The 16,486-nt window shown below is 34.5% G+C and overlaps 1 protein-coding gene and 1 pseudogene across 1 annotated transcript; both read left to right on the forward strand.

Annotated features, from left to right (window-relative positions):
• Window positions 1-2,264: 2,264 nt before the first annotated feature.
• On the forward strand, window positions 2,265-2,420 carry LOC131760697 (U2 spliceosomal RNA; annotated as a pseudogene).
• A 1,377-nt stretch (window positions 2,421-3,797) lies between these two features.
• On the forward strand, window positions 3,798-15,532 carry MMP13 (matrix metallopeptidase 13). Its single transcript, XM_059068609.2, has 10 exons — window positions 3,798-3,938; window positions 4,027-4,268; window positions 4,949-5,097; window positions 5,265-5,390; window positions 7,340-7,501; window positions 8,979-9,096; window positions 10,097-10,230; window positions 11,190-11,349; window positions 13,413-13,516; window positions 14,175-15,532. Exons 1-10 carry the CDS (start codon window positions 3,819-3,821, stop codon window positions 14,273-14,275), a joined length of 1,416 nt encoding a protein of 471 aa, XP_058924592.1. The 5' UTR covers window positions 3,798-3,818; the 3' UTR covers window positions 14,276-15,532.
• Window positions 15,533-16,486: the final 954 nt, after the last annotated feature.

A 16,486-nucleotide genomic window follows, 5' to 3' on the forward strand; every position in this document is an offset into this window, starting at 1 on the left:
ACTATTTTCCAGTCATTATGCAATAAGTTTATGACTTTTTGTATTTTACTTTTTAAATCAGAAAATTTATTGCTTAAAAATATGTAACAACTTCTACTTTAGTGAATTGAGGTAGCAAGGTGAGGTTAGGCTGTTTTAAAAATAGACTTTTTGATTCATTGTTCAAATATTAAGGATTTTAAAATACACTGAAATTGCTTGTTGTTAAAACCTCAGGCCCCATTTCTCGAGCTTGTTTTCATTTCTATTATTCACTGCCAAGCCCTGTTTTTTTTCCTTTTCAGAGACATTTGGGCATGGATGGGCTAGAATGTGTGTTCTATTCCTGGTTGTTTTCTCTTACAGTACTTGGTTAAAACTGGCAGAGGTGGACATTCAGTGACCACTCTTTTTTAACAAAACACAATAAAAATTAAAATTCATTTAGGAATAGAGCCCAGGAAATTGTGTCTTGGCTTTCAGATGTCATACTCGAGTAAGAACTGAAAAGACTTTTATTTTTTCTTGCAGATTCTATTTATTTCTTTTGTGGATCAACACAGTATGAATGCAGGATCTCTGAAGACTATGCAATTCAAATGTTAAAAGATAAAAGTAAATGAACTCCTAAATTGATCATCTTCTGCTTTGTAGCTTCAGCATCTAAAATAGTGGATTATGTCATGATTGTGCATAAGTAGGTTAGGTGGGGCACTCTTACCCCTTAATCTAGGGTGTAAATATGATTAAATGTTTAAATTCTAGTTTAGTTCTCTTTTTCTAAGAGCACATGAGCCCATTTCATGGGGTCATGGGCAAAAAAGAAAGGACAGAATGAAAGAAAATCAGAGACTGGAGAAAAGCAACCATCAGAGAGTGTTTAAAAAAAACATTACTTTATGCAGTTATAGAATCAAATCATTTGCCTTTTAGAAAAATAAAGATATTACTAAGTGTCATTGTCAACACTGATAATTTACAATGCTCTAAACTGAAGCCAAATTTTTTATCATAAAGTTTCTTTGATTTACAGAATTTTCATAATTTTAACCCAACTCAAATGGCCCATTGTTCCTATTATTTTATTATTTCTAATCCGGAACATCCCTGTGCTTTACTCAAGCGTTGTTCATAGACATTTTAGGTTCTCTTCTGGGTGATGTTTTGAACTTAGAAACTGATGATGACATATGTTTTAAAAAGTCCCACATTGCTTATATCTGAATCAGCAGTAGATACACATACCTGCACATATCTAATTTCGTCTAGAGTTTTGCTTGCTTGTTCTACAGGTTTTCAAATTTCCCAGTGATTCGTAAGCTTCTTAGAACCATTTGAATATACCAGTTCAGCCTCTTTGTGTTTAAGTTGTCATTTGAAACTACAAACCACATCACCAGTGATAACCAGAAGGCCTGGCTTTCATTTTAATAATTAACCTGAGATAAGGACTTGTGTCGACAAGCAGTTTGCCAACACATTTCCATGTGGTGATACATCCTGATCACTGTATAAAACCAGTCCTCCGTGAACAATAGCCTATAGTAGAGCAGTCTGATGATTTTCCTAAGAAATCAATTTCTACTTTAATCTTCTGAGGAATTTTTATTTATTCCACTAAGAAAACTGTGAAATGTGTAACAGCATGTTCTCATTAAACTTTCTGTGTTTCACCTTTTGCACTGTTTATATTCTTAAATGAAATAAGAAACTAATAAAATATTAAAGCGGTTTGACAGTAAGCATAATTTTGAAAGTTGAAAAATGGTGACATTTATTTTTATTGTTCATTAAAAATCCTTCTTTATGGGGGAGATAAAGTTGCAATCACCACAAGTAAAAGGCTCTTATCTTATCCTTCATTCCATCTTCATAGTGACTAGCATAGTATCCTGCATAGTTGATGCCTGATCAGCATTCATTTATTTAATAATGAAGAGGGCTTTAAAAAATTCTAGTTTCAGGTGGTAACATTTCTATAAATATATGAAGATCTATAAGTAGAGTTAGCCTATTTGATTCTTTTCACCCACTTTCAAACATTAAACAAAATGACACTTGTTTTTAAACTTCTTGTTCAAGGACTTCTTTTTTATTATCTAATGTGACCTTAAAAGACTATAAAAATTTATTGGTAAAAGCAAATGCTTTCTAATGAATTGATTTCTTGTAAGCTTAATAGATGAATCAAATTTGTGGATAATTTTCACTTGATCTCAAAATTAAATGTTATACATGGAAGAGGCTTAAATCAAATTATTATTTTGCATTGCTGATTGAGCCCAATCGCTTTTCAGCCTTTTGGCTAAGATCAAGTGTAGTATCTGATTGAGCCCAAATCTAATATTGAACTCTTTGGAAATAATCTATTGTAAGGATCTATTTGGTTCTATATTGGATAAAAGCATAATAAATTTCCTTCAAGTGATTGCTTACATATGATAGGTTTTTCTGGTTTTCTCTGAGGTACTGGCTAATTTAGATTATAGCATTTTACCCACATGTTGGGATACCTCTTCCCTACTCACCTTAATCTGTCTTCATGCTCCTCCTGTTTGTTAGTATTTTCTGATCTAAACTTCTCTCTGACTCTTAATCACTTAAATTAACTTGTATTTTCAATCATTCAGTCAATCTGAAGATCATAGCCCATATTTCTCTATCCATTTACATCTGCAAGGGACCAAGGGTAGCATTCTGAATTCACGGTATCAAATGTGTGAAGTTCTAAAGGGAATAATAGACTAGAGGCCCCTAAAGGACAATTTTCTGGAGCTGTTGGACCAAAGGTACTTCTATTATTCAAATTTAAAAGTAAAAATCAAGAAACTTGAAAATGGCCATAGAGTCTTAGTTTTCCTGAGCACTCCCAGAGGTGTGGGAACTAAGCAGCTCTGTTTTTGAGAAAATATCTGAGAATGGATGGAGTAGAGGTAATATTCCATGGCGGTCAAAAACATGAAGTCTACTGGCCTGGATTCAAATGCTGGTAGTACCATTTATTAACCATATCACCTTAAACAAATATTTAACTTCTCTGTGTCTCAGATTATTCATATGTAAAGTGAAAAACAAGCCTTCCTACAATATCTACTTCATAAGACTGTTGTAAGGATTAAATAAGATAATATCTTTTAAGTCTAGCATGTAGTAATCCCTCAATATGTGTTAGCCATTATACTGTATTCCAATATACTGTCTTCTAATATTCTTCTACCTCTGCCTGGACCTGTAGGGAATTCATGCAGGGCTCCATGTTTTGTTGAGAGGTCACACCAGTGCTTTTAAATTCCAGCTGCAGCACTCAATCCTGTGATGAGTCTCCAAGCTTGGTTCTGGTCCATTTCTTTGGCCTTCATGTATGTATAATATTTCCCCCTTAAGTTCTCTGGAGAAAATTAATTTTAAAACTCACCAGGTTATAAACATTCTGGAAACAATACTACATTTCTTCTTACGGAAGTAAGTGTACCATCTTGATATTCTTATCTGAAAAAGTAGAAGTAGCTACTTTCCTACAAAGGGAAAAACATTTTTGCCAAGTGTAGTGAAAATTTTACTCTTCCCACAATAGCCATAAATATGCTGAGGTCGTTATTTTGCCAGATGGTTTTTGAGACCCTGCTGAAATGAGAGAAGGCCTCATTTTATATTTCCCTCAAATTCTACCACAAACCACACTTCTTGGGAGGAAAAAAAGTCCCCATGTAAGCATGTTTACCTTTAACTGACTAGGAAGTTGAACCTTGTCCATAAATGATGACTCACCATCATAGGCCTATAAAAGTAAATGTACTTGTCCGTGGAAAAGCAGCAGCCTCCAAGCACAACCATTCAAGATGCACCCAGGTGTCCTGGCTGCCTTCTTCTTCTTGAGTTGGACTCATTGTTGGTCCCTGCCTCTTCCCAATGATGAAGATTCTGACGATTTGTCCGAGGAAGACTTCCAGTTTGCAGAGGTAGAGTATTTTGCCAATTCCAATGGTGTGATACATCTCATAAATGTCCTTTTCTTTTAAAAGAGGATCATTTTGGTCTCTTTCCTAGAACTACCTGAAATCATACTACTATCCTCTGAATCCTGCTGGAATCCTGAAGAAGACGGCAGCAAGCTCTGTGGTTGACAGGCTTAGAGAAATGCAGTCTTTTTTTGGCTTAGAGGTGACGGGAAGACTTGATGATAACACCTTAGACATCATGAAAAAACCAAGATGTGGCGTCCCTGATGTGGGTGAATACAATGTTTTTCCTCGAACTCTCAAATGGTCTAAAATGAACTTAACCTACAGGTAAATCATAGACTACCTTTCTTAATATTTGTTATATTTTGTAGTATCAGATGTTTAATTTTCAGCACAAGCTACAGGTGACAGAACACGTGTGGTCCCATTGTTTTACGTAGGTCTTAGATATTAAACTGGAAGTTAAGTAGGTCCAGAAATAACTTTAATACTGTTGATGAGAATATCTCATAGCATCTATTATTGTTACATTAACCCAGCATTATTTCTCACTGCAAATCTCAATTTGTTTCTTTCAGATATGAAATCAAAATAGAAGTAAAAGTAGTTTCAAGGAAATTTGCAGATGCAGTAAACAGGCATATTTATTATAAAAGTGCTAAAAATGGAGAGTTTCATTCTCTATGAACTTTATAGAACTATTTCATTTGTTTAGGCTATAGTGATACAGAACTTTTAGCATGCAGTATAAGTTTTATTAAACACCTAAATACTTTAAGATGTCAAATGGTCAAATATTTGGAGATACTTAAATACCTGATTGAATTCTTCATTTTACAGTCTTTGTATGACATCATAATTAATAATTTTTTGGAAACAATGGAACTGTAATAGAACTTTTAGAGAAGCCACTGCATTTTGAGTAGAAAAGCAGTATTCCAAGAAAATATATTCTAAAATAGCTTTCACCTTCCAAAAATTTGATTGAAACTTTCTCTGTTGAATAGAATTGTGAATTATACCCATGATTTGACTCATTCTGAAGTTGAAAAGGCATTCAAAAAAGCCTTCAAAGTTTGGTCTTCTGTGACACCTCTGAATTTTACCAGAATTCACAATGGCACTGCGGATATCATGATCTCTTTTGGAACTAAAGGTAATAATGCAGAGTTTTAATATTCTGCTCCTTAGTTGGCTCCATTCTTTTAGTCCTTCTTTCAGTTATTCATTAATTTTTACAGAATTCAACAAAAAATTCACCAAGAACCTGTGCTAGGCACTACTTCATATAATTAGAGTCTTAACTCTTGTTTTTGTGTATAGAGCATGGTGACTTCTACCCATTTGATGGACCCTCTGGTCTATTGGCTCACGCTTTTCCTCCTGGACCAAATTATGGAGGAGATGCCCATTTTGATGATGATGAAACCTGGACAAGTAGTTCCAAAGGTAGTATTTCTTATAAAGATATAATTCATGATTATCAGATTAGATTAGATCATTAACCCATTAATAAGAAGTTTAAGCGTACTGTAAATTATATTTGGTATTTGATTCTATTTTCAAAAAAATTTTAACAAGTATTATAATCTTTCACTTATTAGTCTCTACAAGGGACATTTCTATAAGTCAATATGAAACATTAAAAATGAGCAAAGTCTACTAAGTCTAGTGGCTCGAGGGATACTAGCTAACTTTGAAACAGGATCAGAATGCTTTCTGTCAACCAACGTGTTGTTATTGTGGATTACCTTTGACATGTTGAAGAAGTACAGTTTATTACAAATATAAATCTAAAAACTATTAAGGCTAAATATGTAGATCGTAAATGAGTTGGATGTGAGTTGGAATAGTTTTTTCCCTTGTAGAAATATTAATGGCACAAGCCAGTCAAATTTCTGTTCTCTGTTACTTGTTTTAGACTTGTCTATATCACTGATTTTACAAATACCACTCTAACAAATCAATATAGTGCCTTACTTGAGAAAGCATGAGACAAAACAGATTAAATTGTAATTACAAGAGCAAAATGAAACTGACTGTTGAGTGAATTCATTCAGTAGTTGAATTTTCAAGGCTCAAAAGAATTGGGAATGTTAATTTAGGCAGAAAAGCCAGATTATCACAACTAGGACTTAATTTTGGAGCTATATGGACTCTTAGTTGTGACAATTAGAGGGTAGTCTTCAAAAACAGCTACATTTATTATTCATTTAAATAAAAAGAATTATTTTTCCAAGAAGTAAAACTGGGCCTTGAATAGTCAATATCTCAATGCATACATCTCCAATCTGTCTTTGGAAGGAAAGGTGAGAATTTATATATTTAATGTCTGAATATTTTGCAGGTAGGAATGATTTTAGGAAGAAAGAACACCTAGTATTGTTAAGACATAGTCACAGTAAGCTTCAATTTTTGGTTCCTACATAAATTCTGGGTTTGAAATATTTAAGTGAAATGAATGAAAACATCCACAAGTCAGGATTAATTTTTCAGCTGAAGGCCAAGAATGGTACCCACTGCTAGTTATTTCAATGAAGAATTACTTTTCATTCAGATTATCATGAACTTTGGTCACTTTTATGGTCTGCACAATTCACTAAGTTTGTTATACATTCTCTTTATGCACAGGCTATGATAGCAAAGGGTATTCAAGGTCAAATTGAAACCACTGGCTCCAGCTTTCATGTGTTCTTTTTCTTTTAATATTTTATTATTTTTTTTCCAATTTAAATTACCAGTATTAGGAGGCTCAAAAATTGGTGGAAAGAGTGACGAGAGGAAATAGTGTAAATACAGTGACATAGTAGTCTTCGAGAATAGAGGAAAGTTGGCCAATCATGTCCAGAGTTTCTGTTTCTTTAAATTCTAGAGTCTAGAGATATTCTGGAAAGGATCAATTGGTTGGAATTTGCTCCCAAGTAGATTCCCAGAGATCCTATTTAATGCATCCTCTATGCTTGGTCATTATACCTTTGGATGCTGCCTCCTGTTTAGATGATGTTCTAGGCAGTACCATAGATATGTATCACACTATATTTTTTCCCATGAGTTTCCAGTTAAAGTCATCACTGTCTACTTTCCTCACCTGACATGAGAAAACAAAAAGCAAATCAGGATTACTAGTGTTTTCACAATAAATCTTTTTGGATTACTAATCAATGTGTTGGTACTCTGTGTAGGGAGCTATAATCAAAGAGAGCACCACATTATTTATAATTATTAAATCAATTTTTAAATCTTCCTTTAAGACACTGAATATTAACTTTAAAAAGTGAGTTAAATAGCCAAGAAGGAGAAATTGTGACATACCAGATAGATGAGGAAAATAATATTTATTCTGTGAATTGGTCATTGGAGGACTTTTTTTTTTCCTCAGTTTCTTTGTTTTCTTACAGGCTACAACTTGTTTCTTGTTGCTGCCCATGAGTTTGGCCATTCCTTAGGTCTTGACCACTCCAAGGACCCAGGGGCACTCATGTTTCCCATATATACCTACACTGGCAAAAGCCATTTTATGCTTCCTGATGATGATGTACAAGGGATCCAGTCTCTCTATGGTAACTATTAATTTATCAGTTTAACAGCAGAAGAGATATGTACATTTATTTTCTAAATTATTAGTGAATTTACCATTACCGATATTGCTGTCCTGGTTTTGTTATTAAAACCTGGGGAAACACGCTCATTTTTTCTTTTCAAATCAAACTACTTGCTCAAGTAGAAAATATTCCATTCTCCAAAGTTTTTGCAGAATGTAACTCCTCATGTTTGTATTTTATACATTGCAAGGTACATTTGATACTCTCACAATACCTCTGACATCAGAAAGGGAAATATTTTATTCACCATTTAACCAATGAAGAAACTAAGCCTGTAGAGTTTAAATAGTGTATCGATAGCAGCACAGCTGGATGAAACACAGCTGGATAGGAACACAGCTTTTGGGATAGCTTTCACCCAGCTTATACAGGGAGAAAGTGAGATTTTAACCAGCTTTTACAAAATCTGGGTATTCTTTCAACTACTCTTGTTTGCCACAGTAGAAACCATTCAAGTGGCCTGTGTTAGTTTTTAACCAACATCTACAGTGATGTTGTAAGAATTTGTAAGAATTCTGTTTGAATTCTTTTGTAAATTCATTTGTAAGAATCTGTTCCTGAATTTTTCTTCCAAATTTTCAATAATATTTACAAAATAATTAAACTTCAACCCAAACAAGCAAAAGTACCTACAATAAATAGAAGTAAAACCACAGTACACAGTCATTAGTATAAACACTTCTAGAACACAGAGCTCAGAAAACTAGCTCAGGTCACCCCAACCTATTATCTTCCCTTCTGGATTTAAATCTACTATAGCAGCTAGTGTAGGCACAGGCAAGAATTTTGCAATTTTTACTATTTCTACAATATTTTGACTGAGGAACTTAATGATAGAACTAATAGGACCTATTTAGAGAAAAATAAGTTTAGAATTATTTTATTTACTGCACCTCTTCTGCACTCATGTGAGCTGGTGGAAGTGTTCCCAACACGTGGCCAGTCATACCAGAATGGCTGAAGACCTAACTTTTCCCTGAGATGCAGCTGTGATGTAGTCAACTGGTAAACCGATGTGAGCTGATGCTGACAGCTGATAAAATAGGCAAGAGAAAGAGCCCAAATGTGGGCTCCCACAGAGACAACATGCTGCCAGAAATGGCTTTGAGAGGAATGTGTTTCTCAAGAGAAGTCTGTCAATAGGTTGTGCAAAGCATGGGGAAAGTTTCCTCAAAGTCTTTTCTCCCCCCTACCCCATTTCTACCACCAACCTCAAGAAAGTTAAATTTGTAGTTGAGATGATTCTCAAGGGTCTTGAAAGATGAAAACAGAAGTCCCATAGGCAAGAATTTGGTAACCATGCAGGAAGGAAGTAGGATTACAGGTACTTTGGAGCATTATGTAGGGGTGGCAGGAATTATTGCCCTTTCTGATCTCCATTGGCAGAATCAGGTCATCCTCAGTAAAACCTCCTTCACTCATTTCATGACTGCAGGTCCAGGAGATGAAGACCCCAACCATAAACATCCCAAAACGCCAGACAAATGTGATCCTTCCTTATCCCTTGATGCCATTACCAGTCTCCGAGGAGAAACAATGATCTTTAAAGACAGGTACTCTTCATATTATTTTATAAAACCTGCATGTAACAAACATTTGTGAAGCCATATCTTCAAATTGCCGAAACATGTGGTCAAACTTCCAAAGAAAGGTGAAGTTAGTGAAAATAATAGAACTTTGGGTAGTTTATTTACATATATGAGAGGAAGTAAATAACTGATGGATAAATGTTTTACTTTTCAATGGATAATCTTGGCATTGTATAGCTTCCTTTTACATCTTTGGTTGTAGTTTTTCTTATGAAGACATATTTACAAAGTAAATATAGAAATACAATTAGTTTGTTTTAAAATGCAGTTATTGAAATCAATTACCATATTAGTAAGCTGTTACTCATAATTCCACATGAATTCCTTTTGATATGGAAAATCTTTATTTCTGGTAACATATGTTGGAATTTAAGAGAGGAAGCACTGTACAACCTAAATCTATAGGTGTTGAAAAATGAAATACTGATTTAAAATTTTGATATTGTTTTAATATCCTTATTTGTTCATTTGTTCATCTATTCAATGAATTAATTGTTTCCTCATCTGTGATCTTATAGCATTCCTACCTCCTCTACCATAGCTCTAATTTCATTGTGCTCCAGTATTTTCTCATATATCAGTTTCCCCAGGCCATGAGATCTTGGAAGCATAGTTTGTGTCACTCATGTTTTCTTTCCAGAACCCAACACAATGCCTGGCACATTTGCTTGCCACTTACAAGATATGCAAAATTGAACAAAGCATGGTCCCAGCCCACAAATGACTTGGAGCCTTCACAAAGGCTCTATGAGATTTTAGACTTCAATACTTTAGGATAGAGTTAAGATAGCAACAGCTTGTTTAACTGGCACTTAACGGAAGTGGAAATCTTTCCCCTTCACGGGTGCTAGGGAATGGTTGTGTCTAACTTACCTGTATTGATGTGGAGACAGGTAGCTAGCAGGATAGACATATTGCACTTGAAAAAATGATGGCAAACTCTGCATTTTTACTTTTGTGTTAGATTCTTCTGGCGTCTGCATCCTCAGCAGGTTGACGCAGAGCTGTTCTTAACAAAATCCTTTTGGCCAGAACTTCCCAACCGTATTGATGCTGCATATGAGCACCCTTCCCATGACCTTATCTTCATCTTTAGAGGTAATCTTTCCACCAATGAGACCTCCCACATGTCCAGAGCAGGCAGTGATGAACTTGATGCTACAGAGACTTAATAAAATGATCGCTGTCAAAAATACACCTAAATTAAGAATCAAGTATAACAAAATGGGAACCAGAAAGCACCTGAAACCTTTCTACCAAGTGTCCCCAAATTTGACAAGTAAAAAGTCTACATTATTACTTATCATATCCAGTCTTTATTTCATACCAATCATGTCAGTTTTTTCTCTTATTTCCTCTTAAAAATTATTTACTAAGCAAATGTTATAACAATGTACATTTTTAAAAATTGAAAAAAATTATCCATAATTCCCCCTTCTGAAAAGTCAACTTATTTTATCACTTTATTTTCTAGTCTTTCACCATATGAAATATGTATTTTAAATACTTATATTCATAATGTATATACATTTTAATATTCTACTTGTTCCCTTGACATAGGTTCCCAAATTGCTATTCCAGCTTCATGATTATAATTTATAATGGCTACATAGCATTTTACTGACATTGTTTCTATTGTTTGACTATTATAATTAATGCTATAACGAAGTCACTTTTTAGAGAAGAAAATAATTTTCTACTGGCATAAAATTTGAGTTTTCAAGTTAATTTCCTATTCTCACTGTGCTGCTTATTCATACAGAAATCTTAATGTATTTTTCACCCAGTTCCAAACTTAATATTCAGAGGTAACAAATTGTCAAAGTAATCATGATGTTTGGTTGGCTATACTTACAGTTAGGAAACTGGCATCTTAAATCCTTTTCTTGTTTGTTTGAAGAATGTGCATATTTCTGTGTTTCATAAACATGGTGACCACAAACACTGACTACTTTATTTCTAAATGTATAAAATGAGTCTTTCTTTGTTAAATATCTACATATGTGAGTTTTAATAGATTCCCTTGAATAATAAAACAATTATTTTACTTATTCTAGGCAGAAAATTTTGGGCTCTTAATGGTTATGATATTCTGGAAGGTTATCCCAGAAAAATATCCGAACTGGGATTTCCAAAAGAGGTTAAAAAGATAAGTGCGGCCGTTCACTTTGAGGATACAGGGAAGACTCTCTTCTTCTCAGGAAACCAAGTCTGGAGGTATGGCAGCCATATTTACTGACCCATCTTCTTGTGTCATAGAGGCAAAGTGAGTCTCAAAAATCTCTTGTTACTTAAAATTATCTCATGCAGTATTTTAAATGTCATACCAGTCATTCATTTCTCTTCCATGACAGCTCCAGCAGGTAACTCTTAACACAGATATTTAAAAGTCTCAAGCCCTCTTTAAAATACACATGTAATCCTTGCCCTTTCTGGGCCACTCTTCTCTTTCTTAGGCATTTGTTGTACTACAACCATGGCAAAACTCTCTCTTATTATTATTATTATTATTTTGCGTTATGTGGGCCTCTCACTGTTGTGGCCTCTCCCATTGCGGACGGAGCACAGGCTCTGGACGCGCAGACTCAGCGGCCATGGTTCACGGGCCCAGCTGCTCCGCGGCATGTGGGATCTTCCCGGACCGGGGCACGAACCCATGTCCCCTGCATAGGCAGGCGGACTCTCAACCACTGTGCCACCAGGGAAGCCCTCTCTCTTATTTTGACATCTTAATTTCTTGTCATCTTTCTCCTGGATTCTCTTTCTTGTCATCCTCTCCTAATTTACATGGAGCTCCATCTTCTGTGTCCAGAGAGGACACAAGAATAGGTACAGGAAAAAACTGAGCAAGAGAAGGTAACAATTTCTAGTCTGTTGATTCATTGGAGAGGTTGGCCAGGAAGCTGCTAGGCTTGTAGTTTGTGAAGCCAGCTCCTTTTGAAGAACAAGTAGAACAGGAATATAAAAAACACGTGTAGAGCTCAAGGAAGCATTGACATTGGCAATATTTATGAGCCCAAATCCATGTCTATATTCAGGGATGATTATCTCATAGGTACACAATAGTTGAAAATTTTAAAATGGTAAATTTACTCTCTCTCTCCACACACATATATATACATACACTCATCATATATATATATATATATATGTACATATATATACACTCAGGCATGCATACATGTGTACACACATACACACTCTTACATTACATATCATCTTTACCTTTTGGCTTCTTTATTTCTGATAATGACACTTATGACTTTAAATATTACTGCCAGGTTCTACCTGCACTAGAGTTCCAGTCCCTTTACCCTATATGAGGTCTATGGCTCAGTCAAGATAGATTGTTTACCATATCTCAAATGCACTGTGCTTTTATCTCCCCATAACCTTCCCTTATGCAATTTTATTTGCTAGAGGTCTTTCCCTACATCTCTCTCTTTTGAAATTCTATCCATTGTTTAAAGTTAATGTGAAAGTCATTCTTGATCACCCCATTCAAAGTTATCTCCCTTCTCAGGTAACTCCCATGACATCTCATGTTTACTGTCTCATGATGTTTAGATCCTATTGCCTAGTGTTGCAGTTTTGTGTGTATATGTCTTAGCTTTCTTGATAGTGCAGTGGTTCTTACTTTTTATCTATTAAAACATACCTCAAAACTACAAAAACTTTCATCAGTAACAGTAAGAATATTATATCACAGGAGGCTGTTCTCTTAGGTTAATTTCAGAGTGTGTTTGGTTGGCTAGGGTGTGAGTATGTTCAGGGGAAGAGGAGTATGGAATATAAAGTTATGAGAGGGGAAAGCTGTGCTCCCCTTCCTAGTTTTATTTCCACTGTATGCCTCTATAACTTTTTTGTGCAGAAATTGAACCTTAAATAGTTTGACGTCCATTACTGCACTTAGCAAGTTGTCTTACACATAGTGGGAGCTCAACAGATAATTGTTCAATGCATAAACATATATTTATTTCACTCTAAGAACACTTTCCTAATAATACACTTTTATAACAGCTATACAAATTTTGAAATGGAAATGAGATTATAACTGTCTTTACAAAGATGGTCTTTAGGCAAGTCAAAATACCTCACCAGGTATCCACTATATACTCCGTATTATAATTCCTAATTTTAAAAAGCTACTGGTTGTTTCAAATAGACTTAAAATTTTGAAACTTTTGTCAATTTTGAAAGCTGCCATTTATATCCATTGTATTATTTCTAAAGTAATTTACTCACGACCTACTCAAGAGTTTCTTTTTCTTATTAAATAGCTATGATGAAACTAACCGTATGATGCAAAAAGGCTACCCCAGACTAATAGAAGAGGACTTCCCAGGAATTGGCGATAAAGTAGATGCTGTCTTCGAGAAAAATGGTAACTAGTTTCATTGCACTGACCTTAATGGAGGGCTTCTGTAACCCTTGAAATAATTTCCTTATAAAGGCATTTTATACAGAACTTAGATGTGCTGATAAATGTCTGGCAGTTAAGGGATTACTCATTCTTGTGTGACTATTTACACAGACTGCAAACAAAAATTAATATTCTTAGAATAAATGAGAATTTTACTTAATGACTGCTATGAATAAAAGATGCCAAATCTTAAACACTGCTGTAAATTTAAAGATATTAAGATGCAAAAAGTATAGTTCAAATCAGGGGTGGAGTGGGGAGTAATTTATATATGAAGACCAATAATCGTAGCTATATAATGATTTTTTGCTTGAATTATGGAAACAGATGTTATCTCTAACTTACAAAAAATAACCAATATCAATAATTGAAGCATCAAAACTGGAACTCCTGACAATACAGCAATTAATTCGAGGTGACAGTTTAAGAGAACTGGAGACATTTATACCTTTCCCCCTCTTTAAATTATAAGAAATATACTAAAACATTAGTGGTATTTATAAAGATAAACATTGGAATGTTTAAAAAAAAGTGAATCTAACAGATTGGGCTTTTAAAGGTAGCTAGAGTAAAACATTATTTTCAAACTCTGAAATTTTCTTTTTGATCTTTTTCTTAGGTTATATCTATTTTTTCAATGGGCCCATACAGTTTGAATACAGCATCTGGAGTAACCGTATTGTTCGTGTCATGCCAACAAATTCCCTATTGTGGTGTTAAATGTTTTAAAAATATTGTTATTTAAATCCTGGAGACCATTTGGGATAATGCTTCTGGACGTTTTTTGGGGGGTCATGGGGGAGGGAGAGATATCAGGGGAAAGCTTAGTTCTGTGAACAAGCTTCAGTACGTTGTCTTTGAATATTTAGTATCTATACAACTATGTGTGGGGCTGGAACCACAGTGAATTTTAAAGTCATGAAATTCATTATCTCTAAGGATCACCCATTCTTGTGTGCTATACAGAAGCAGTAGTTGACAATATTCAACATCAAAAATGGGATATATGATCTGTCAAAGAGAGTTAGCTTAATATATTTATAAGGAAACTTTGCAAAGACATAGAAGTAAATCACATTTATATAATTAATGAATCATCTTTACCAAATAGTATAAAGTTGTATGAAAATGCAATTTTGGGGGCGTGTATGACAGCCATACACAAACAACAATAAACCAAAGGGAAATGTCTGTAATAAATATATTGTAGACAACTTTCCAAAGAAATAACTTGGGTTTTTCACTAAAAATATTTGGATGTATGTGCCCCTCTTCATTCAGAAATATCAGAGTCACTAAAGATATGAGACAAAGACTAATGGTGAGGACAGCAGATGTGGCCTTTGTATTGTGTTTAATTTTCACTATTGACAATGACTCAAGGACTATTCTCAAAGAAGACAAATATTTCTTTTCATATTTATAGAAGACACAGAGAGTTGATAACTCTTTGTATTAAAATATTTCAGGTCTTTCAAAAATATCAAAGTATATTAAAATTGTTAACAAAATGATCTAAGGCCACAGAATCACTTTTTCATAAATCATCTGCTTATTTAAGGCTAAAAGTAGTGTTTTTACCCTATTTTATCTAAACAATTGTTTTAATTGTCCAGTTTACCTTGGATATATAAGCTATTTTTGAAAGAAATAGACTAAAATATATCACAAATTGGAAGTATATATGTTAAAACAGAGATATCCAAAATAAAGGAAACATTCTACTGGATTATGGTCCTCTTGATAAATGAATCTATGCCTTTTTTCACCTTTGTTTTTTTTCTTTAATCCCTTGGAACTTTTACAGTGCCTGGCACTTGGTACTTATTGAATATATGAATGGTCATCAAGGGAAGAACCATTGTGTTGAGAGATCATGTTCCTAAAAACTCAGGCAAAGAAAAGAAAGTGTATTATACATGCAAAAAGTATTAGGAAGTGTTTATATTGTTTATAATAAAAAATTATTTTCAACAGACATTTTCATACGGTATATTTTTGTCTTTTGGTATAATTTTAAGCTTTTTCTCACACAAAGAATGTCCATTTAAATTATTCCTTTTTCTTGCTAATCTTTTTGTCTGGTTGTTTTTTATAAGAACACTAAATTCAAATTTAGTATTAATTGTACCTGGCTTTGTTAACTCAAGTTCTGGTCGAGTTTGGTCAGCCTCGTGCTGATGAGCCCCCTTTTCTGGGCCAGCTTCCTTAGATCGAGCCCACATGCTCCTCAGAATCTTCTCTGCTGAGAGTATTACTTGGTAATGAAGTGGAGAAAGCAGTAGATCTAGAGTTAGGAAGACTGAGTCCTAATGCTGACTCTGCCATGAACTCAGGCATGTTACTTCAGGCAGCTCATTTAATCTGTTTGGACTTTACTTTGCTGATGTTTAAAATGAAAGGATTAGCAGCTTTGCGGAAATATGAGGAAGCAGGGAACTCTAGTGGGGAAGACAAACACTACCTAGGAAACTCAGGGCCACTGAGCTTAAACATTAGGTCTTTTGTGTTTTCTTAAACAGTGTTCGTCCCTAAACATTTAATAAGTATCTGTTCTATGTCAGGCACATAAGACATTGAGATAAACTAGAAAAACTTGATCTCTACCCCTGAAGAGCTTCTATCCTACTATGAAAACAAAGCGATTAAAATTGAGTAAATAAAGTGCTTTTCCAGGGGAGAAATGACCACCTGTTATGGGTACAGAGAAGACTGATCTTACCTTCCTCCCAGTGCAGCCCCCAAAGTCAGTCTATGTACTTTTCATCTTCCTTGACAATTTAATAGGATTCCTGATTTCTAAGTTTTGCTGTTGGTGTAGAACATCATCCATCCATCCATCCATCCATCCATCCATCCATCCATCCAATAAATACATAAGGTATAATAAGTATTAATTTCTGTCCCATGTCAGGAACTTAAGTAGATGCT

Source organism: Kogia breviceps, chromosome 7, assembly GCF_026419965.1.
Source record: "Kogia breviceps isolate mKogBre1 chromosome 7, mKogBre1 haplotype 1, whole genome shotgun sequence".
Taxonomy (NCBI): domain Eukaryota; kingdom Metazoa; phylum Chordata; class Mammalia; order Artiodactyla; family Physeteridae; genus Kogia; species Kogia breviceps.

What these genes read in the sequence shown, in the direction of transcription:
- MMP13 (XM_059068609.2), top strand. Translation starts at nt 3,819, where the DNA reads ATGCACCCAGGTGTCCTGGCTGCCTTCTTCTTCTTGAGTTGGACTCAT. An exon ending in AAAATGAACTTAACCTACAG is followed by an intron (nt 4,269 to 4,948) that starts GTAAATCATAGA and finishes TCTGTTGAATAG; the next exon opens with AATTGTGAATTATACCCATG. An exon ending in AGGGATCCAGTCTCTCTATG is followed by an intron (nt 7,502 to 8,978) that starts GTAACTATTAAT and finishes TCATGACTGCAG; the next exon opens with GTCCAGGAGATGAAGACCCC.